This window comes from Rhinolophus ferrumequinum, chromosome 6 (genome assembly GCF_004115265.2).
Source record: "Rhinolophus ferrumequinum isolate MPI-CBG mRhiFer1 chromosome 6, mRhiFer1_v1.p, whole genome shotgun sequence".
Lineage (NCBI taxonomy): Eukaryota > Metazoa > Chordata > Mammalia > Chiroptera > Rhinolophidae > Rhinolophus > Rhinolophus ferrumequinum.
This window is the reverse complement of record NC_046289.1, coordinates 43,533,612-43,557,769: the sequence shown is the minus strand read 5'-3', so window position 1 is coordinate 43,557,769 and position 24,158 is coordinate 43,533,612. Positions and strand designations below refer to the sequence as shown.

Genomic DNA, 24,158 nt, shown 5'->3' with positions numbered 1-24,158 from the left:
TAATTACATTAAATGTAAATGGTCATTATACATTTAAAAGCACAGATTGTCAGAGACCAGTTAAAAAAGCAAGACCCACTGTATACCCACTTTAAATATGACAGAGAAATACCATAAAAATGCTAATCCAGACTGTTTAAAGGAAAAATTATAATAACCTATTATAGAGTTTATAATGTATGTACAAAAGACAAAATTAACCAATAACAGCAAAACCCATGAGTGGTTGCCTGAGGTCAGGGTTAAGTTGACTATAAAGGGACACGGAATTTTTTGGGGTGATAGAAATGTTTCATATTTTGATTGTGGTATGGTTACATGGATGTATATACACTTGTTAAACTCATCAAACTGTACATTCAAAGGTAAAGGAAAACAGGAGAGGAAAATTTTCTTTTGATATTCTGAACTTTCTAGCAGTTAAATCAAAGGGAAATACAGCACGTTATGTCAGTCTTTTCTAAGTGCTGGTATGAAGACCAGGCTATATTAAACTGGTTTGTTATTTAGTAGATCTGAGGTGGAACCCAAAAAGTTGTGTTTTTTGTGTGTGTTGTTTTGGGGGGGGGGGGTTGGGGTTTTTTTTTTAATGCACCGCCAGGCTTGGAAGCTATTTAGTTATGTAACTCTCATTGTCTTTATTATAGGAAGTGTGTAATTGTTCAGGAAGAAAATCCCGTTTAGAGTATATCAAAGCAGTGTTGTTATCCTGAAATCTCACGTGCAGTATTTTTGATCAAAGAATATACCAGCAGGTTCTGCACTTTCCTGAAAGGCAGAATCTTGCTCATGTTTCTCTCCACAGCACCTACTAGTATGTCTAGCACATGGTGAAGTATCAATAAATATTTGTTGAGTGAGTATTTTTGAATGACTGGATTCTTCTTATAATGAAACATGTCATTTGGAACTGTATTCATTAATAGTGAAATACATTCATTCTGAAGTATATTCCTTTAAGTAGGAAAAGATACAGCTCCTTTTCAGGCCAAATCCATGCTTCTCTGGATGAGCATGTTTGTCCATCTGTGCAGTAGAGATCGTTCATTCACCATTTGCTCAACAAATACTGCTTCTTGTCTGCACCAGGCACCATTCTAGACATAGTAGTGAACAATCAGATCAAGTCTCTGCATTCATTGAGCTACCCTTCAAGAGAGGAGGACTTGTGAGGGAACAGATTTACTTACGCAGATATAATGTGTTGATGGTACTAAGTGTTAAGAACATTGGAACAGGGCAGAGAGGAAAGGGGTTATTTGGTGTGGGAAGGTACTGCTGTCTATTCTGGGTGGTTGGGGAAGGCTTCTCTTAAAAAGATAACATTTGAGCAGAAAGCTAAAAGAAGTGAAGGAGCAAACCATGCATATATATGTGGAAGCAGAGCAGTCCAGCGTATGGAGCCACAAAGCAGGAGCATACATGGCGAGTGAAATGAAGCAGAATGGGCAGGGAAATGAGAACACAAGGTAGTGGAGAGCCAGCTCGGAGCAGGCCTTAGAGGTTGTCACGAGGACTTCACATTTTGCACTGAGTTGGAAAGCCCTTGGAGGTTTGGCAGGAGAGACGTGACATGGTCTCACTTAAATTTTAAAAGGATCATTTTACCTGCTGTGTTCAACAGCCAATGGAAGAGCAAATGTAAACATAGGGAGATCAGTTCAGCAGCCTCGTTGAAGAATGAGTGCATATCGCCTGCCAAAAAGAGAAAGTAAGAAAACAGTCCCATTCACAATTGCATCAAAAAATAAAATAAAACACCTAGGAATAAATTTTACCAAGGAGGTAAAAGACCTGTGCTCAGAAAACTATAAGACTCTTAAAGAAGTTGAGGAAGATACAAATAAATAGAAGTATATACCGTGCTCATGGATAGGAAGAATTAGCATCATTAATGTGTCCATACTACCCAAAGCAATCTATAGATTCAGTGCAATCCCTATACAAATACCAATGGCATTCTTCACAGAACTAGAACAAATAATCTTAAAGTTTATATGGAACCACACAAAGACACCACCACATAGCCACAGCAATCTTGAAAAAGAACAAAAGAGAAGGTATCACCCTACCTGACATCAAACTATACTACAAGACTATACTAATCAAAACAGCATGGTACTGGTGTAAAACAGACACAGTTCAAGGGAACAGAATAGAGAGCCCAGAAATAAACCCACGTCAATATGGTCATTTAACCTATGACAAAAGAGGCAAGAATACAAAGTGGGGTAAAGACAGTCTATTCAGTAAATGGTGTTGGGAAAACTGGACTGATACATTCCAAAAAAAAATGAAACTGGACCACCTTTTTTCACCACATACAAGAATAAACTCAAAATGGGTTAAAGAATTAAATGTAAGACCCGAAACCATAAAACTCCTAGATGAAAACATAGGCAGTAAACTCTGACATCACTCTTAGTAATATTTTTTCTGATCTATATTCTCAAATAAGAGAAACACAAGAAAAAATAAATGGTATTACATCAAACTAAAAAGTTTTTGCACACCAAAGGAAAACACCAACAAAAACGAAAAGACAGCCTACTGAATGGGAGAAGACATTCACCAGTGATACATCTGATAAGGTTAATATCCAAATTTTATAAAGAACTCATATAACTCAACACCAAAAAAACAAACAATTCAATTAAAAAATGGGCAGAAGACCCGAATAGACATTTCTCCAAAGAAGGCATACACATGGCCAGTAGACATGAAAAGGTGCTCAATGTCACTAATCAGAGAAATGCAAATTAAAACCACAATGAGATACCACCTCACACCTGTCAGAATGGCCATCCAATAAATCAACAAACAACAAATGTTGGTGAGGATGCAGAGAAAAGGAACACTTGTGCACCGTTTGTGGGATTGCAAATTGTTGCAGCCAGTATGGAAAACAGCTTGGAGGTTCCTCGAAAAGTTAAAAATAGAACTACCTTATGACCCAGCAGTTCCACTTCTGGGTATTTACCCGAAGAAATCCGAAACACTAATTCAAAAACATGCATCCCTATGCTCATTGCAGCACTATTTACAATAGCCAAGATATGGAAGAAACTTTGTTGTTTTATTCTTTCTGTCTGTTGATCCACTGAAGTCAAATGTGTGTCTGATTAAAGCTACAGATTTGTTAATTTTAGCATACCTTGTGATTTCCAGGCAGCTCTTTGCAGGAGCTCAAAACATTTGTTCATTAACTGTCTCCATCTGATGTGGTGGCTTAAGAGTGATTTAAGGGTGTCAATAAATAAAAGAGCAGATTGCCAAAAAGAAAAATATTCAAAGTTGAGGCCTGTAATGAGAATTAGATTTGGAAAATAAGACCAGGCTATGTAGAATCTAACATCTCTTTCAGTTCAGCAAACATTGAGTGCCCACTGTGGCCATCTGTGATGTATATGTATTGAACATATGAAAGCACAACCCTATTCTTAAGGAGTTCACATTTGGACGGAGGAGGGTGTCAGAGAATATTTAATTTCCTTCTCAAGGAGAGAAATGATGTAGTAAAAGTATTATATTATGTTGATGGTATAAGATTTGTATTGACATTAGAGAAACTGGAGGCAGAGAGGCAAGGCAAGGTCTTGTTAAAAGACCTTATACCTGCCTAGGCTTACCACCTGGTACTCAGAAAGAAGCAAACCCCACCCCCCACCCGAAGAAGGTGTACCATGTGTTATCTGAAGGGCATGCTCCAGAAACACGTTCTACGGCTACCCCCTGATCACAAACAAAATCATCAACATGAAATCGTACTGTATGTGCATGGTTTCCATTCATTTATTTTCTCATCCATTCAAGAAGTACTTATTGTGCATTGACTGTATGCCTGGCACTCTTCTAGAGGCTGGGAATAACTCAATAAAATTTTATTTTATTTTATTTTATTTTATTCTAGTCAATAAAAGAGCCAAAGTCCCTGCGCTCGTGGAGTTTACATTCTCCTGTCAGTCAGGCATCACTGAATAGCTAACGTATGAGAAAGTGCCTAGCATATTGCCTGTCACATAGTAGGTGGGGTTCAGTAATTATGAATTACGGAGTTTGAACTTGAAGTTTGAAATAAGTACCTACTCTTGGCAAGATACTTTGTCGGGGTGCCCTTTCAAGGGTAGAGGGGAGGGGGAAAGACGAACAGATGTACAGGTTTTCTTAAAGTGTTACGTAAAAAATTGTGTTTCTTGTTCAGTTTGGGGGGTAATTAAGATTATTTGCTATATTAAATATAACAACTTGTCTGTTCCAGACTACTTTTGCCACTGAAGGTGAAAGATTGAAGCAGGTGCTGTTCTGTACCATCAAAAATGGCGTGCTCTTTCCTGCTTGGATGGTTTTTGTGGGCTCCCTGGTTTCCTGAAAAGGCTTACTATTGTCATTGACCATGCTTCACAGAAACCCTTTGTGTCATTATTTAGCAACTGACTGCCTTGGCGAAAGCTATGTCAATTCTTTTGTTAACTATAGCAGCAGTCAAACATGATGTAAAGGAAGAGGATAAATGAAACAAAGACTGATGAGTGCATGCATGCACACACATCTTTCAGATCAGTTTCTGAGTATCATCTGAAGTAGCATTTGCCACGTAAAAACCAGAAAAAAGCAATACTGCACTCATTTTCTCATTGTTCCAATATGACCTGTTACCAGCAACATATGAATGATTGTTTTCCTTGTTGGCTTCCTTTTGGCCTTACTGTTTATTAGTTGTGAGTGATACTTTCATATTGAGAACAAAACTAAGCCTTTTGTGGAAATTCTTTGCAAGATTACATTTTCTTATCTACCTACTTTTCCTAAAAGGATGATGGGTGTATTTACTGTTGTTGGAAGCCAAGATTTTATTTGACTTCCACTTGAAATAAACCCTATAGGAACCAGAAATGGTTGGAAATGGAGGAGTTAGGACCTTACATGTGCCTCCAGATAAAATTCTTTGCATTAAATTTGTGACTAGAATTGCAGGTTGAACAGATGATGTCATTTCTGCAGTGTGACATGATGTGTGTGTATTTGTTTTATTGAACAAGCACTGTAGATACAGAAGTAGTTACGTGGACTTTCTCATCCCTTTTTAGATGTGAAGCCCTCTAATATGCTAGTAAACACAAGAGGACAGGTCAAGCTGTGTGATTTTGGAGTTAGCACCCAGGTAGGTCTCTTTTTCCTCCCCCTCTGCTCTCCTCTCTGCAACATCCACTTTTTTATTTTCATTCTGCTCTCTGGATCGAAAAATCACCTAGCTGCCAGACAAACAGAACTCTGCATCTTCTCCTCGGCTGGGAGTGTGTTATTCATTTTTAATCTCCGAGAGAGTTTCCTCCATCAGAATATGATTGTTCATTGTTTAATGACAGTAAAAACTGCTGATATTGTAATTACTACTTACGAATAGCAAACTTCATTGATATGCAGCTTTGATATGAAAGCGTTTTGGCCAGACAAAAGGGAGGGCAGAGTGGGAGCTGTGCCTGGGGAGCCCAACTGGCCCACAATAAAAATTAATATTGGGAGCAACAATGGTGGAGGGCCATTACAATGTGCAGCACCAATTTTAATTAATTTCCATTTTGGGCCTCCCCTGAGAACCCCGGTGATAGTGACCCATGAGCGTGCTGTGATGTTGATTTGAATTGCAGCCACCTTTACTCCCAGCCAAACATGAAGACCAAAGCGAAGGTCATCGTTGTATTATGAGTTGTCAAAGTCTGTTATCCCTCCAGCGTATTTAGTGTTTGTTTCATTCTAGTAATGCATGGGGCTTCATTCACATCTTGAGCCATTTGACTGAAAAATGAATGTGTTCAAATTCTACTTCCAATTGACTTTTTATATCAGGGTTTGGGGTACTAAAGCAGTAAGCATCCTGCTGAAGTGAATTGTTTAAGGTTATCTGCTATAAACTGTAATGCTGTGCATGTTTAAATTAAAATCACATTCAAAAGAAAAGAGATTTAATCATTTTTAATGCCTTCGTAGATAAATTTGTTCCCTTTTACAGAATTTTTAGTTGATTTATAGAAATGATGATTGTAGGTTAAATGAGGAATAATTGCCCATTTTATTTCCACATTATCTTTATATTGTTCTAACAGACTGTTTTGTCTCATAGCTGGTGAATTCTATAGCCAAGACGTATGTTGGAACAAATGCTTATATGGCGGTAAGTAAACGTATGCAAAAATAACATTTAAAACCAACATCTTTATCTTTATGTACTTGGTAATGTATAATTCTTGAATTAATTCCACAGCTTTAGCCTAACATCATAAATTACAAAGTCAATTCAGTCATGATTCGATTGTTAAATCTTTTTAAAAGATACTAGGGTTTATACAGGAGCTACCAACTTATCTGACTTTGTTGACTTAACTGGTTTGCTCAAGTTTTGAAGTTTAATCCAGCAGAAAAATTGTACCTTATAACATATTGGTTACTTTGCCATATTGCTTATTTAATTATAACCCTCAGGTATACCAAATTATCAGTCAATAAGATTGGTTGTTTTTTCCCAGGAATACAAACATGCTTTGTCACGAGATAAAAATTAAAGCGTTGATGTGACCAACTCTTATTTATGGATCTCTGAATGTAAGGGTTTAGCAGGCAATTCTCTTCAGAACTGTACATCTGTATTCTGTTTACTTACTGGGTTCCTGCCTATTCTAAGAGAACTGATTTAGTTCCCCTGAAATAAATTAACCAAGAATAAAAAGTAGAAGCATAGAACTGTTTCAAAGGCCAATGTGGATTTGGTTTTGACCTTTTCCTTTTTCCTACCTTTTAGGGAAGTTATTTGTGTCCGTAAAAATGCTGTTGTTTATTAGTTTCCTCAATCACTTCAAGATTGGGAGTGGGGGCGGAAACAAGCAAGAAAGCTTATCTAGTATCATTTTGGGAGCAGAGTTTTGTTTTAATATATTAAGGTTAGATTTTTTTTATTGAGGGGCTTAGATTTACTCCGGTAATCCATTTCACTTATAATAGTCTTTATATGTCAAGAAGTTAAACAGTGTTAGTGTGGATGGAACCCTGGATCTTATTCTGAGAACAGTACAGCACATTTTTTTAAATTGAGATACCAGACTAGTTTAATTTTTGTCTTGTATGGTTTTTAAAGAAAATTCTCAGTTTTCAGGTAATGTGAAAATATATATATATATATTCGCCACTAAAGTCATCATATCTATTTTTATAAAACTTAATCACCCTCCTTCCTGGCACTACCTGGTTGGCTGACATTGGTGAGCCACCTTTATGATTACTAAAACCCTGCCAAATGCCACAATTTCAGTCTTTGAAAGAGTATGGAACACTGTGATTATAAAAAAAGAAAAAAACTATAAATGAAACAATTTCTCAACTGCCCATCATGTTCTTAGTAGTTTTAAATTGCCCTCATAATTAAATTGCATTATGTTTGAATGTACAAATCCAGATTACAGTTGTCTTTCCCAGGTGTACATTAAAGAAATTACTTTTTCCTTTTTTGTTTATGGATGAATGTGATGCGTCCATCTGTTAATTGAAAATGTGAGGATTAAAATTATGAAACGTTAGCTCCGATTGGCAAAGCTAATACTGCTTTATTTCTTGGGTGAATGAATTCTAGTCATCAACTTTGTCACGCTGTAAAAGCGTAAGTTACCCGGGAAGCAAAGAGTGATAGCCTGCCAGCGAGCTTCAGTCAGTGCAGCAGGCTCTCTCTGGCCACGTTCTTCCCTGACTGGTGTGAGGTCAGAGGCTGAGAGAGGAGGAAGATGGGAATAACACTTACCATTCTGCTACAGGTATTTACCCCTGCCTTCTTTCTGCTCATGAGAGAGAAGAGCTGGGCTTTTTTTTAAAAAAAACAAAAAACAAAAAAACACCACAATTGATTCTCATTTTAGCTGGTCTGTTTTGTAATTTTGAGTTCTACATGAGAATCTCTGACCAAATTCAACTTACCGCCTGTTTTTGTAAAGAAAGTTTTAAAATTACATAGTACCGTAAAAACACACACAAACGAGTACATGTGAAATCAGTAAAATCTGAATAAACTCTGTAGGTTGTATCAGCAGCAATTTCCTGGTCGTGATATTGTGTTATAGCAATACTACCATTGGGGGGAACTGGGTGAAGGATGCACAAAACCTTTCTGTATGTATGTATATTTTCTTTAACTTCTTATGAATCAAGTATTTCACAATAAAAAAATATAATTAAAAAAAGTTTTACTGGAACATGGCCATACCCACTTGTTTACATATTGTCTGTGGCAGCTTTAGCACTACAGTGGCAGAGTGCAGTAGTCATGACACTTGCAACAGAGACCATATGGCCCACAAAGTGACAAATATTTTAGTATCTGTCTCTTTACAGAAAAAATTTGCCAGCCTCTGATCTATGCCAGTGAGAGCCGTATCTGAAACTGAGTACTTTCAATTAATCAACCAGTACTTACCAAGTACCTTCTGTGCCATTAGCCAGGTACAGTGGAACCACTCTGTAATCCACAAAAGATATGGGCAAAATAGGAAGCACGGCGTTGTATATCGCCACAGTATTAGATGTGGCAAAATAAAGACTGACATTGTACCAAACAAACATTTAGCAAAGAATAAGGCTTACAATGTATGAATTTGATGATTCAAGCAGTATGTGAAAAGGACACTTGTAAGGGAGAGGTAACGGCGGTGCGATGAGCAATAACTCAGAAATAGAAAGTTACGTGATACACATGGGGGTGAGGAGGTGAGGTAGAGGACAAATAATAAATTGAGGGGAATGTATAATTAGAGGTCATCTTATGTAATGCCCTCATTTTATATCCATTTCCCCCACTTTATATTCATATATACTTCTGTACAGTAACAATAATAACAATAATGATAGCTAACACTTAATTAGCACTATGTACCAGTTACTCTTATAAACTCTTACATATATTAACTCTTTAAATCCTCACAACAGCCCTGTGAGGTAGGTAATGTTCTCATTTTACACATGAAGAAACCAAGGGATAGAAAAGTTAAGTGACTTACCCAAATTCGTACAGTTAATACGTGCCAGAGTCAGGATTCAAACCCGAGTAATCAGCCTGCAGAGACTAACCTCTCTACTGCTGTGCCTCTCACTATATTCAGATTAGTTCTGTGTTGCTCCAAATCTAGGTTAGGAACTTCACAGGAGCAAGGTTTATTCTGCTCATTCTGTCTATCCAGCCTCTCACACAGTGCTAAATTAATGAATTCATAAAAACTGCATTCCAAATGTGACTTGTTCACTAATTATAAGCAGAGCATTTTTTTCATATTATGTATGTTTTATTATAGGGTATAGAAGACTTCCAAATTACTCAGACACAGCACATAATCTTACTAAATTCTATAACCTGAGGTGTAAGGTGTAAGAAAATGATAAGTTAGGAAAAAGACAGGGAGCATCTTCTAAGATCCTAAGCCATTAAAGAAAAACAAAAACAGTAACTTTCAGGCGCAATAAGCAGTGGAGCATGTAGGAGACTTGGAAAGTCATCTGGTCCAACCTCGTCATTGACTGATGAGGATACTGAGACCTGGAGAGTGAAGTAGCATGTTCAAGGACACGTTACATTTTAGAGGCAGATAATTGTGTTCAGTAGACATTTTAATCCAAAGCAAGAAAGATTTTCAATTATATTTCAAAAGTATTTCATCCAGAAAGGCTTACAAAAGGGGTCCATAAGGCTTTGGGGCTTATGTTAAATTAAACCATTTCTCAGAAATTCTACTTACTAAAAATGGTACTCTATTTTAAAGATAGAAGTCCCTAAAACTTTAACCCATTGTTCAGTTATTGTGGTTTGTTTATTATAATTTTTTAAATCAGTTATAAAAGTTTAACATTATCGTTATGAATAACTGAAGTTTTGAAAAGAAAAAAGAAAATCTTACCCAAATACTTGTCCCTTGGGATGAGAAAGTCAATTTAAATGACTTTTTTTCTTTCCCAAACATTTTTTTTATACCCAAACTATTCCTGTCCTTGGAAATCATCTTTACCTAAATAAAACCTATACATGATCCAACTCAATTGGCCATGCTCACGCCGTGGTGGTAACAGGGGTGGTGATGAGGAGGAGCCCACCATTTCCTGAGCAGTCCCCATGTGGCAAGCACTCAGGCAAGCGCATCACATGGACTCGTTTAATTTTCACACAACCCCACGAGGTGTACATGTCATGGTGACTGCCTTCATTTTGTAGATGAGGAAACCAAAGGTGAAGTAACTGTAGCCCAGGGTCTCAGAATTGGCAAGTAGTGAGAGTCAAGTTTTAATTAGGATACCAGCTTCTAGTTTCTGACAATAGCAAGTTAGGTAGGTTATTTGGACCAACTCTTGTGCTGAAAATGCTAGTTAAAATATTTTTTTAAAACCATCTCAAATGTACTGAAGAACTACAAGGACAAACTGTCAGGACCATTTTCAGATGGAATCCCGCAACAGAAGTGAAAGCAGAATGTTGGAGCACGAGTTACTTATCCCTCAGGGCATCTGCCTATTCCACAGCTGGACCTCTAAGGCAGAGGGCCTCAGAGAAGGTCTTTCCCGTGTCATGCCGGAAACCTGAAATGCTTAAACCTGAAATGTAAAGCCAAACCAGAGCTAAACCTTCCCTTCCTCCCCCAGTCCCAGGGAATGGAACAGAAGGCTTCTTGGAGCTAAGTAGAGAAGCAGGAGAAAAAGAAAAGGGGAAAGTTGTGGCCATAGACTAGCTGTGGCACGAATTTGTACCCTGGGTATTTGTATACATGACCTGGGCTGGGAAAGGAGCTTCATGCTGAGAACTTGGTTTGAGGTAGGCACATCCACCTTAGGCCTCAGAACCTCTCCAATATTTTTTTTCAAGAGCAAACACTAGCAATTAGTCAAAGAAAACCAAGTGCACAAGGAAACAAAGCAACATGAAGAAGAACCAGCAGGAACAGCAAGCATCAGAAACAGCTGCACACAGATGTCAGATCACAAATTAAAACATAGTAGATTTGAGAAAGTCCCAAACAAAACTGTTAGGTTAAAATTAAAAATCTATTTGGTAGCACATTGGGCATAGCGAAAGAGAGAATTAGTGAACTGGAAGATAGATTGAGTGAGAGCAGTCTGACTCCAGAACCCTTGTTTAACCAGTGAGCCCTGCTACCCACATAGGCATCTTGCCAATTTAAAAAAAAAATCTCCATCATTTATGATATATATATATGTGTATATATATATATATATTACATACTAACCTAAAGTTTTTGTGCATACTTTCTTAATTTTTTGAGTAGCCTAATGGAACAGAAATTCCTGTATCAGAAGAGATAAGGGATATCTTCCTGCTTTTGACAAGTACACCCTATGGTGTTGTGTTGTAAATAGAGACAGTTCTGGAATAAGTTAACTAAATATGGGTCATGGGTAAATGCCACGTCACAGAGGGTAGCTGGAAGGAGTGGAGCATGCGTGCCAGCTTGGAGCCATTGCCCTTTAAGATCCTCTTAAACTCTGCTTTTTATATCAGCACCACTCCTTACTGTTATTGTTAAGAACAGCCCAGGATTCCCCCCCACCCCCGGTACACTTAAACTTCAGCACAAAGGCACTGCAGATGGTAGTCCTGTTTTTCCTATTTAGCTTTCTACAGCGGTGACAGCTGTCATGTCAGAAAGTAACCAAGCTTTAGCTTTTGAACTGCAAAATCACAGATCTTCTGTCAGTAGTGTGGTACCTGGTGGTTGGTTTTGTTTCGTTTCAAAGGGGAGAAGACCGAGCAGGCCACCTTGGCTTCAAGTGTGAGAACAGCTTTGAATTTTCCAGCCGCAAGTCATCAAGTCCTGGCTCCATAAATCCAAAATGTATTGGGGCTTATCTTGTGCTTCTATCAACTTCAGGGTCCTGGGCACGTTGCCGGGTCCCTATGTACCGTCTCAGTTCTTTAGGATAGACGTGAAGGGCTGGCTGCCCGACTTCGCTGAGCATTTGTGCTGAAGCACTCGTTTTGTTAGCTTATTGCAAGATAATTTCTCCAGTGAGAGGTTGTCAGAATCTTGTCCTTAAAGAGTTCTCTTATTTGCCACCTGATACCTGTGACCATTATCACTTTTTTGATTTTTTTCTTTTTTAATTTAATTGTTCTATGCTTTATTTTCAGCTTACAGTTTGCGTTTGTTTGGATAGTTCAGTGGGCTAATGTTATGAACGTATTTAATCTTATTGTTGGCCCTGTCAGGATATTTTGTGTGTGGCAACTCAATAATTAGTTCATGCTTGAAACCAGTGTGCAGTAAGCATGTATGACACGCCTTCAGTCAGCACACACTGTGTCCAGGCATCGTACGAGGGGTCGATGAACAAGACAGTCCCTTTGCCTCTTAGGAGAAACAGACTAGCAAATGGATGGTTGCAATAGTGTGATGAGTTCATGTTAAAGCCGTGCACAACATTTTAATGAAGTACAGAAGCAGGAATTGGTCATTTTCCCTGAGGAGTAGAGGAAGGTTTCACTGAAAAAAACAGGTGGCCCTTGAACAAGGTCTATAAAAGAAACGTTCACTAAGCAGAGAAGAGGGAGATGGTCATTGCCTCTACAGAGAACATGACAGTGTTTAGTGACAGGAGCTGAGTGTGCCAAACAATCACTCAGAGAAAGTATTTTTCTAAATGAAGATCTCCATAGCCACTGAGATTCGGACTCAGGAGGTTCATTTGTAATACGCATCTCAGGCAGGTCCGTGATGGCTAGTCGGAAGACTGCATTTTGAGAAATATTGGCCGGATTCAGACTAGTGTTTGGCACTCCTGACTTCTAATTCCGGGGGCAGTTTGACATCCTGGAAAGAACCCTGATTTTGCAGTCAGGCGTACCTGGGTCTCAGTCCTGGCTGTGTTCCTGAACAATACCCGCAATGCGAATCCATAGCTCTAGACTTCAGCTTGTCACCTAATCTTACTAAGCCTCCGTTTTCACATCTGTAAAATAAGGACAGTATACCTCACTCTGCAAGATTATTATGAAGGATGGAGTATGCACAGTACCTACCTAGCCCAGTGTCTGGCACGTACTAGGTGGTCATTAAATGATAGCTAATTCTGACCTTATACTACAGTGGCTGCCAACTAAACCTCTCTGACTCATTTTTCTCATCTGTTAAATGGGGATGATAATAAGACCCAGCTAATACAGGTATTCATGAGTCTGAAATAAGACACGCATGAAAAGCACTTAAAACAATGCCTGGCACATGGACATTCTTCAGTAAATGCACACAGTGATGTTATTGCTGCTGCTGCTGCTGAAGACGATGGCATTACTCCTAGACCCAGCTGGCCAGTTCAGTAGGAATACATCCTAGTACCTATTGAACTAGGAAGAGTTGGACAACGGGTTCATTCATGTAGAACAAGCAACCTGAGAAATGATGGGCTGGGGGATTAGAACATAAAAGTACGAGGGGATTGGAATGACCATGTCTATTAGCAGCTGGGAGACGTGGTCATATGATGCTTGGCCCTTGGGAAGAATTATTCTTGGTAGGAAAGTAGTTTTACAAATTAAAGAAATAAATAAAGGAAGAAAGACTGTCCAATCTGCTACCTCAGGGCAGGGCTTTATGTAATTTTATGGACTGTGGTCCTGGGAGGAAGCAGTAAGTATACTAACGTAGCCTGGTGGGAGTGGGAAGGAGGTTACGGAGTTCTGGGTCCCTGCTAAGCCAGCTCCCCAAAATGTAGGACTGCCAACTCACCTGAGAGCATCTGGCCCACGTCGTCCACAGGTGCATCTCCTGCTGGTGGGTGGTAGATGCTCACTTCCTCCATCTAGTTACTCTTAAGGACTTACATGGGAGCTCCTGAAAGATGATTAGACGGTGGCTTCCAGGACACCCGGGATGGTACAAAGAACATAATGCTGCCCTGGGAGCTAACAGGTTTGGGTTATGATCCCACCCCTGACCTGTCTAGCTCTGTAACATTGAACAACCATCCAACTCTGGGAGACCTCTTACTCATTTGTTCCTGTGTTCATTTAAAAGACCTCTACGAAGTACCCTACTGAATGCCAAATCGTGGGGGGGCACAGACCAGGCAGCACCCACTTCAGTATGAAATCATTCTGTTGAAGTAGAAAGTATGCACGTACTAGCTTTCCAGACCAGGTATTTGCTACACATCTTGCATAGAGGACCAATAGTCCCAAACAGACCTTTCAAACTGTTCCTTGGTTCATGTCAACAGAAATCTTGATAAGTGAAATAATATGTTGAACGGTAAGTGAATCTGGGCAAAGGAAATAGGGATGTTCTTTGTACGTGTCTGAATCTGTCAACTTTCCTAAAGTTTGAAATTTTATTTCCAAATACAAAGATAAAAAACCAAAAATGAGAAACTCCCTAGTGATCCAGACCCATCTCTCAAAACGCAAATACAGGTAACATATAATGTTGTATAATTTATCACTTCCACAGCCAAGATCACTAGATTTGGAAGGACAGGACCAGGGTTCAAGTCTCAAGACTTTGCCTAAATTATTTCACTCATCTAAGTCTTTTTGTTCTTCATTAAAGATAATAAAATTTTCCTCACAGGGATTTTGTGAGCATTCAATGAGATTATATATATATATATATATATGTGTGTATATATATATATATATATTAGCTGTATAATTTATATTATCTGTACAACACACACACATAAACATAAAAAATTGCTTCATTCTTCATAAAGTGCTACACAAATGTTGCTGGCTCCGTGCCTTAGCTGAGCTCCTGTTAGTGTGTTTCCTGGAGTAGCTTACATCAACTCACAAGCCCCCTTCTGTTTCCTTACAGCCAGAAAGAATTTCAGGGGAGCAGTATGGAATTCATTCTGATGTCTGGAGCTTAGGAATCTCTTTCATGGAGGTATGTTGTTTTTTGTAAATAGATGCTTCTATGTATATATATCTATAGTAATATATTCTATCAGGAAGAATGAAGATTTTGGGGAAAAACGAAGCTAAACCTGCCGTGTGTTATGTATATGTGTACACAGAGTTTAACTCTAAAGTCATTATTTTGATACCCATGCATGGCTTGGGAACTGACTGTTCTAAAGTGCTGTTTCTCACAGATCACCTGTATAAAACTTAATCCCTAGTGCTTCTTAAAAATACAGGTTCCCAGACTCCATCCAAGACCACTCAATGTCCGTATCTCTAAGAATCCACATTATTACCGTGTTCCCTGGGTGATCTTCATACACACAACCTGGAGAACCTGTGTTCTAAAAGAGAGATTTCGGAAAAATTCTGTGTGATGGCAGCCTGGTTGGAATGCATATAACTTCCAAAGGTGATTACTTTAAAGAGTACAGCCCTACTCATTTGGATGTATAAGTTCTATATGTTTAGAAAGAAAAATGCCGCCTTGTTCCAATATAGTCGTGTCACATGTTGGAGGACAGGTTGTGATATGATCTGGGGGAGGCTAAGCGGCATGTATTTAACACAATTTTAGCGTCTTTACTCTTCGCCGCCATATTTACAATGGACTTTATCTTAGTGCGCTACCTGTAGCCCCAATAGGACTCTGCGCTAAGGTCTATACAGTCACCCTTGACCTTGAAGGAAACGTATGTAATTTCTATTAGGAGGACATCTGGGTCGATGTGGATTACAATATTACAGAGTCTGGATACCCATCAGTGCTTCAAGCATTGTTTCTCACATACAATGATTCAGATAAAGGAGGCCTTTTCAAAAAGTAGAAAGGACTCCTTAAATAAGATCACGATTTTATCACTTTTTTTTTTTTTTTTTTTTGGTTAGATACATTTTCTGTGATTTTCGTAATGCATGAATGCAGTTGAATTTGTAAGGAAATATCGTCAGACTCAATTCACCTATACTATGGAAAGAAAGCGAAAATAAAGTATTCAGTGTTCATTAAACCATATTCTGCTTCTTCATAAAAGGGAATCTAAGAGAGAATACACTATGTGTGCATCAGCTGTGAGGTTGCCATAATGGTGGACAGATGCTCAAAACTGAGTCTCAACAAAATCCTAAAGGGATTGTTCAGTTCGCCTGTTTCAGGGGAAACTAGTGCTTTTGATTTGTAGGGCTCAGGCCTTGCTGTTATATAATTTCCCTTCGCGTGTTTTAAATCCTTGTCATTGAATGTATTTACTAAATGGCCAGATCGATTGTAGAATATTTGAAAAGTTATATGATGAAGAGATAAGAATCCTAGCCTGGGAATGAAACACCTCGATGGCCGTCCCAGCTTTGTTACTGGTTTTCTGGGTGGCCCTGTGTGACCACTGTGCCTCACTTTGGCCTCAGCGGCTTCAACTGTGAAATAATGATCTCTAAGCTCCTTGTCAGGCTACCATTCAATGACTCTAAAACAGTCTGCTGTCGTCTGTCCTTAACAATTCTCTTTGACTTAGACAGTGGTGTCTGTCTAGCATGGCGTAATATGCAGAGGCGTAGCAGTACTGTGAAAGAGCACAACTAAGAGATTTAAGATTTAGAACAGGTATGAATATTCACCGTGCTTCCTCCCACATTTATTTTCTCATTCATGTATTGACTTCCTGCTATGCCTGTGAGGATAGACAGTGAGGGTCAGGTAGTGAAAAGATACCTCCGTCTTGACTCTCATGGGGTTGTATTTGGTGAGGAGTTGGGTGTGAGGAGGAAGACAGAAAACAGGATAACTAAATATGTAACTTTTCGGGTGGTGATAAAGTCCTTTGTTTTATACCAAATTCATTTGGGGTCCAAGGTGACAAAAAGTATGTGATAGGGAAGGCCAGTAGGAGGTTTTGAGTCCATAGAGGAGAAATTGTGAGCCATTCAACAGTAAGAGAACTCCAAGGTTCTTTTAGGGGCAAAGGTGATGAGAAGATAACCTGAAAGTTGAGGCAGTTAGTCCAAAGAAGCACTTGAAGGCAAAGATTCTTTGTTTTTACCATAATACACTTGAAGCACATGTGATAAGTACTGTTTAAAAATCACTATAGATAGACAGAAATGTGAATCTCAATAGCATTTTAAAATTCTGAGTAACAGATTATGTTCTGAAACATAGTCAACATCTTCTAAGAATTGCTTCTCTTCTGTTTATCCTCACTTTCAAAAACAAGATTCCCTTTCTAGGTGTGCACTCTAAAGAGTCAAAACTTCCATTCATTCAGTTACTATTTTAGCACTGCTCATGTGCTAGGCCTTGGAGAGTGGGTTGTACAAAGCTGAGAAAAGCCAGCCTCTGATAGAGAAGACAGACACCTAAGGCCTGAAACAGAGTGACACAATCTTCAGTAAAATGTGTATAAAGGACTGAGCCACAGAGGGTGGGTGGATGGGGCCGTCCTCAGAGGAGTTGACAGTTGAGTTACGTTGGTCTTGAAGGGAGTTTGACACTGAGAGAAAGAAGGAAAAGACTGAGGAGCCCTGCCCATCCCCCAGCACACAAGGGAGATCTCTGTAAACCCTTCAGAGAGATTCCTTATCAAAATACGTAAGGTCTCAGCGAGGCCATTACTCCACCTATTTGTGGGGATACCTTACTCCAAGTGTTTTGAGTTCAATCAATTTATTCCCCTGGGGCGCTAGGGGTAAAAATATAGGAAACTGAGCAAAGGAATTCCTGAAATTATATGAGAATCAAATACAGACAAAATGGGAACTAGAGTTTTCTACCTCCATCTAAGACCCTGGCCAAAACTCCATAAATTTGATCCATCCCTGAGGTTTGCTGATGCAGGAATCAGAAGGTTGCCTTCATTGTTTTACACTCCTAAAATAACGATGAGGTCACCCCTGCTCGCCTGCTTCATACTTGCCCCTTCCCTTGTTAATGTGCTGTCAGTATCCCCATGGGGAGTCATAACAAGGCCTCTTGCCAAGCGCTTTCATAAAAGATGATGCTACATGCCACTGAAAATGTGCCATTTAGAAGTCACAGACAGGTATATTTGTGCCTTGAGCAAAGAATCTTTAATATCAGACCATCCTTTATCTGGGGACAGAACTGCCCCCATCTCCTCGGTTCAGCATCCCTCTTTTTGTGGGATAAAGTGGGTCTCTTCCAGCATCTTGTCAGCTATATGTAATATTTGGAGTCAGCAGAAGTAATATAAAGATGGAAATTACCCTTGACGATGGAAAAAATGAGACTATTCAGCTTGATTAGAACATGGTAGTTTTACTAGATGGGAAGAATTTGGCCCCTTTTGGTTTTTTTTGTTTATGCTTTTCAACTCAGATCTTTAAATGTGTTGTAGTTCTCCTTGTTATGGAATTAAATAAAGGTCATTGCCATTGTGGGGTTTGTGTAGGCAGGCTCACTTTGTAATGGGGAAAGAACCCATGTGGAATTGCACTTCTTCCTTAAAACTTCATGACAGGAATTAATGGAAAACTTCATGACAGAAATGCAAAAAAAAAGAAAAAAGAGGATGAAGCAAAGAAAAAAGAAGCAAGACCCACTAACAAGGGTACAAAACTCCTGAACTAGGATAAACTGGGAGGATTAATCCTGCCCCCAGAATATTTGTTTGACTCTTCTAGAAAGCTCACAGTGATTCAGTTAACTGGCCTGTTCACCCTGGTGGCTGCTATTCAAGAGACTTCAGAGCTAATCTTTAAAATGAAAATGAGTTTGGTACATACTGTGTTTCCCCAAAAATAAGACCTAACCGGAAAATAAGCCCTAGCATGATTTTTCAGGATGATATCCCCTGAACAGAAGCCCTAATAAGTCTTTTGGAGTAAAACTTAATATAAGACGCAGTCTTATTTCAGGGAAACACGGTAGGAAGGGTTTTGTTTTACCAAATTTGATGATTTTATTTAATCCTTACAGGTGAGGAGTACCTAAAACATTTTAGGGTACAATTTCTTAGTTTCACAGGCAACTCAGTGTTTATCTTTTCTCCCACATAATGACTTGAGGAGAGAGTCCCACTGTTGTTTTTCACTAATTAGTTACTCCATTTATGTTTTTGTGTCATTTGAGTCACAACATAAATCTGTAGGTGGGAGGTAAACAGTCATGTTTGCCAAAGCTCGGTTTTAGTTGGCCTTTCTTCGGTCAAAAAATAAATCAACATACTCCTCTAGCTTTGCATTTATAGTACCCCGATGATGCATATACATTTAAAAAGGCACCTGGCCAGTCCTTATTGTTCTTATGCTCACTGAGTATGCTCCATAAGTTTATGTTCTGGTTTGTGATTCTATCTGGTAGGTTATTATAAACCTTAATAAGGTTACTGGTGAATAATCTTCTGACAGGCTTTTCTGCAGGAGTCAGACTGAAAGCAGCATCTTTCGCACATGCATTTTGCTCTTTTCACTTGGATCCTTGCTCTTTCTGCCTTTGTTTGCCTCCTTTCTCTGCCAGTCTCTTGAGTCCAAGGCGTAGAACAATCTGGCTCGATGTGCTTGGTTAATTGGAGTGTCATCTAGTCCTCTGAGACCCCTCTTCAGCATGATCACTGTTTTATTGAAGTGGTTTGAATGATGTGTTAAATGATGAAAGCAAGGTCCATGGCTTAGAAAAGTGTCTCTAGACAGGTGAAGAACATAGTCAGAGAGCCACACACGGTCGTGGTCATCAAAGGAACACCATCTTCTGAAGATTTTTATGGGTTCTGTTGTTTTGACAAAGAGAGTTTTTCTTGAGTTTTAGAATTACCTTTACCGAGTTAAAAATAAATTCATGGAATAAATACTGTGCTTTTCACTCTACATGGAATATCATTTTTCTTCATCTCCCCACGATTTAAACACCCTTCCTTCATGATTCTGACTCTGATCTCTCCAGCTGGAAAGTAATATCTTCCTCTGACCTTCATCTGCATGTTAGTTGTGCATGTGGGTTTTCCACTTTGTGTTATGTCATAGTTCCTTATGATAGGATTCAAATTGATTCTCTCAAAATCTCCTGTATTCTCTAGCACAATTCCACTGCCCTAGTGAGTATGCAAGAAATCGTTTTAGCTCCATTTTTTCATACTTTTGTAATGGTTTTAAAGCAGTTTCTGAAAATAAAGATCAGAGTTTAAAGTTTGATTGGAGCCTTGAACATAATGCGCATAAATGTTTGCTGAATAGATCACAAATATTTTGCATGTGAAGAAGGGCTTTCCGTTTGCCAAAGTATCAGACCTAGATTCAAATGTCCCCTCTGCTAGTATATACTGTACATCCTTGGGTAAGTCCTTTAATCTCTCTGGGCCCGTTTCCTCATCTTTAGATGGAAGCTCTATGTCAGAGCTTCTGAACAAAGGTCACAATGTGAAAATTAAGACTTTATCTCTTCTCTTTAACAGGTACTACCTTTTAAAATGTTTGCATTTGGTTCAAAAAGCCTAGTAATTCGGTGAAAGCATGGAATACATGCTTTAGCTTCCACTCTCGCCTCAAACTCCACTAAAAATAACCATAAAGGGATTTTTTTTAAAAAGGCATAATATCATAAAGACAAAGCAAAAGGGAAAGGAGACAAGAGTAGCCAAATTTTGGATGTGGGAAATCAGTTGGACTACAGTAAACAACTTAGAGCTGAGAATGCTAAAATCCTAAGCCAGCAGTAAAGAAAATAAAGAAACACCCTGATTTATTGTAGAACACCCAGAACCCTAGGGCATTGATGGTACCAGATATCTGGACCCAGGAAGGAAGGACCAAAGAGAAGAGAACTGTTTTAAAGACTGTTTGAAAAGCAGTTAAGCTGTTTGACCCACAGATTTTCCCTAACTCAGCATGGCAGACAGTTGCCTCACCCCAACCCTAACACAAGACTGGGGAGAGGGTTATTTTGGAGAGAATGAAATAAGTGATGCCTGGCACCGACCAAGACTGCGTCCCGTTACTGAGTACAGACACATTGAGTGAAAGTTTAGGTTTTAACTGCTGACCCCTCCCAGCCTTCCTACCACCGTTTCCTAGGACACTGGCAGCCAAGATTACTTTTCAGGCAGGAAGGAGGTTGGGAAAGACTTGATCTAGGGAAATCTGACCAAGAAATCTTAAAAATCCAAACATTGGGAGTTCCCCCAAGGAGACAGCCCAGCCAGATCATGTTACCTCAGTCTGTCGGCTCCACCAATGAGCGCAATGTTTCCAGTCTGATTTTTACGTAGTGTCTTACTCTTAGCAAGTTATTTGAGGAAGGCCTTTAAGATGTGGACAGAGACCTAAAAAAAAAAAGAAAAACATCACTTGGAGGGCCTTAGGGAGACAAATTCAAATGAATTACTATAGTATTTTCAGAGAGGTAAGAGAAAATACTATATCCAGGAAACAAGAACACGCTGCTGTAACAAAGGAACCTTGAGAGCACAACAACAGATAGAGAAATGAAAATTAAGGACCCACATGAAGAATTCTAACATGAAAAACAAGTTTCGGGAAGAACGAACAAAGAAAACAAAGGGGAGAAAAATCACCAAAGAAAATATTTTCATTTTAATTTTATAATGTGAGAGAAATGTTGTTTGAGGTTGCCCTCCTCTTAGTATTCCTACAGCAAAAACAAAAAACAAAACCTAACTTTTAAATGATCAATGCTTTGGCCCAGAGAAAGTGAGGTGTTTGTTTTTTTTGGGGAGGGCGGTGTAGTAAGTTTTTTAATTTTCTGTAGATATCTATAATAGAATTTTTCTGACGGAAAATTTAGCATAAAAAGTATAAATAGTTGGATGCAACTACCTTGTCTTAAGGAAATGTTAAAAGCTCTGACCACATCTCATTTTTTTGTTTTACCTTTACACATATTGTTTGATAGATGCCAGATAAGAGTCATTAGATACCAAGAAAATGAAGTGTGATCTTTCACATTTACAAACAAACCCATAAAGCGATGTGAAATAAAAATAAAAGTAATAAGAAAGTGGCATGGATCACCCAGCCCAGTACCCTCAACAGAAGCTCTGGAGAAGTTGGTTGAAGAGTATGTAAATCTTTCTATGATGTTTTCCAGATTCAAGGGCTGTCATCCTAATTCTTCAACTGTTAAAATGCTCAGACTTGGGATTAAGCCAGTATGTTGGCACCGCCACTTACAATCAGTGTGATCTTGCCCAAGTCATTGTACCACTCCCACTGTCAGTTTCTTACCTGTAAAGTAAGGATAACATTGGAATTCATTCATTTCTCAGATATTTATTGAGCACCTGTTATGTGCCAAACACTTTTAAGTGTTGGGAATACACTGGTAAATAAAATATGCATGTTCCCTTTTCTTGCTGAACCTAACGTGTAATGAGGGAGGCAGATGATAAACTATAATAGTAAGCACATATATTTTTTAAAACGGACACTTTTAATATTCTCGGCTCTTTTATAAACACTTTCATTTAACATTAACAACCCCATAAGTTTACTTTGAGAAGTAATCTTCTCTTTGAAGTAACATCCTCATCTATATATTGGGTGTTTACAAGGTGACAAGAATTATGGAGCATTGTCTAGACTTGGTTGCTGCCTCTAAATATAGAGAAGAACCCATTCCCCCTCTCTCTTCACATGGACACAGCTATCTAGTGGACTACAGCTGCAGCTTTGTTTGCCTTTCTAGGCCTTGGTGATTATGAACCTGGGCTGAGGGGTGACGGATGGCTCTAGATGCTCCATGAACAGCTGCTGTCAGCATCTCTAGACCATAAAAACTTGGCATTTGGTGTGATCCACTTAAATACTGATAGTTGCTCCTCTTTTTATAATTATTGTCAAGAACAGGAGTGGAAGTTGAATCTTATACTATGTCTAGTCTGCTGCTCCATCTAGTGAAACATGTTACCTGTTGATCAGAAGTTTCTGCTGAAAACCATCAGAAGGCAAAAGATCAAAGCTGAAAGGGTCCAAACACCAAGGAAATTTCCGTGGAAGTTTGTATAGGAAAGTAGGCAGGAGTGTGATTCTAGAGTCCTGTCCATGGACCTCCTTCCCTTCATTGAATGTTGAGGAAAAGAGCATATAACAGTTTCTGTCACTCATTTCTCCGCTCTGACTCCCCTTTCTATAATTCTAGCTTGATCTTTTCCATTGTGATTTTGTGTGTGTATGTGTGTCTAAAATTTTTTGTAACTTACTGCAACAAGGAGCTATTAAAGTGACCTTTGGCATATGATGGATTGACTAGTCCAGCCCTTTGCAAGGTTTGTGAAGGGATCCAGCTGTCTCAGATTACCATGCCTAAATGTGCATTTTCCAAGGTTGTCAGTGATCGTAGTGAATGTGAAACTGGCAGACAAAGTGAAGAGTTTCCCACTGAATGAGGCATTGTTGAGCTTGCTTTGTGCTCAGAGCTTTGTGAACAACCATGAGATTAACAAAACAAGATGGAACAGGTGCTAGCAGTCCCAGCTAAGCATTTTATTATTTTGATGGATTTCAGACTGGTTTTTAAAGTTTGTCCCACAGCACATGTCTGAGTTGTGTATACACACAGACCCATACGATTTGGACTTTTTAAAAACATTAAATCAACAAAGCCTTGATATGAAGAATATAGAAATAAAGAGAAGCCAAAGCAAGCATTTGACAACCCATATTCAGATGTTTGAAGGATTGTCAGCAGAGAAGAGGCAAGCTGCTGCTTTATGATTGGCAGGCTGAACTTTGTGAAGATAACAAAAACAAGAAACAAAAAATCCCATGGTTTCCTATTCAGTATAAAGAAGAATTTTCTAATGGATAGATCCCTACACGCTTCCTCCTCAACAGTGGAATCATTGTCGTTAGAGGTAAAAGTGCCCATCCTCTGGGGGCATTTAAGCAGTGACTGAATCACCACTTATCTCAGGGTGTTTTTGTTTTGTTTTGTTTTGTTTCGTTTTTAAGGGAAAAATGCTTTGTAGAAGAGACAGGTATAAGATTACACAAGATGCATTCATTTATCCATTAGTCACTCAGGAAATTTTTGTTGAGTGCCTGTTATGTGCTAGACACTTGGGGACATTGCCTGTCACTTGGAGAATGAATCTGACAAAATCCCTGCTTTCGTGGAGCCTACATTTTAAAGAAAGGTGCTTGACAATAGTAACTTGTTAGATAAATAAACGGCATTATATCATCAGGGTAACCGAGTGGTGTGAAGTTACTTCTTAGTCGAGGTCTAAAAGATAAGAGGTCTAAAAGATAAGTCGGG

At 38.8% G+C, this 24,158-nt stretch overlaps 1 protein-coding gene across 4 annotated transcripts in view; it reads left to right on the top strand.

Annotated features, from left to right (window-relative positions):
* Window positions 1-24,158, top strand: part of MAP2K5 (mitogen-activated protein kinase kinase 5) — a 228,706-nt gene that overhangs the window by 117,906 nt on the left and 86,642 nt on the right. For all 4 annotated transcript variants that reach the window (XM_033108520.1, XM_033108523.1, XM_033108521.1 and 1 more), the window contains 3 exons: window positions 5,088-5,161; window positions 6,122-6,172; window positions 14,847-14,918. In XM_033108520.1, the coding sequence (XP_032964411.1) occupies window positions 5,088-5,161; window positions 6,122-6,172; window positions 14,847-14,918 (197 nt within the window). The remainder of the gene's footprint in view (window positions 1-5,087; window positions 5,162-6,121; window positions 6,173-14,846; window positions 14,919-24,158) is intronic.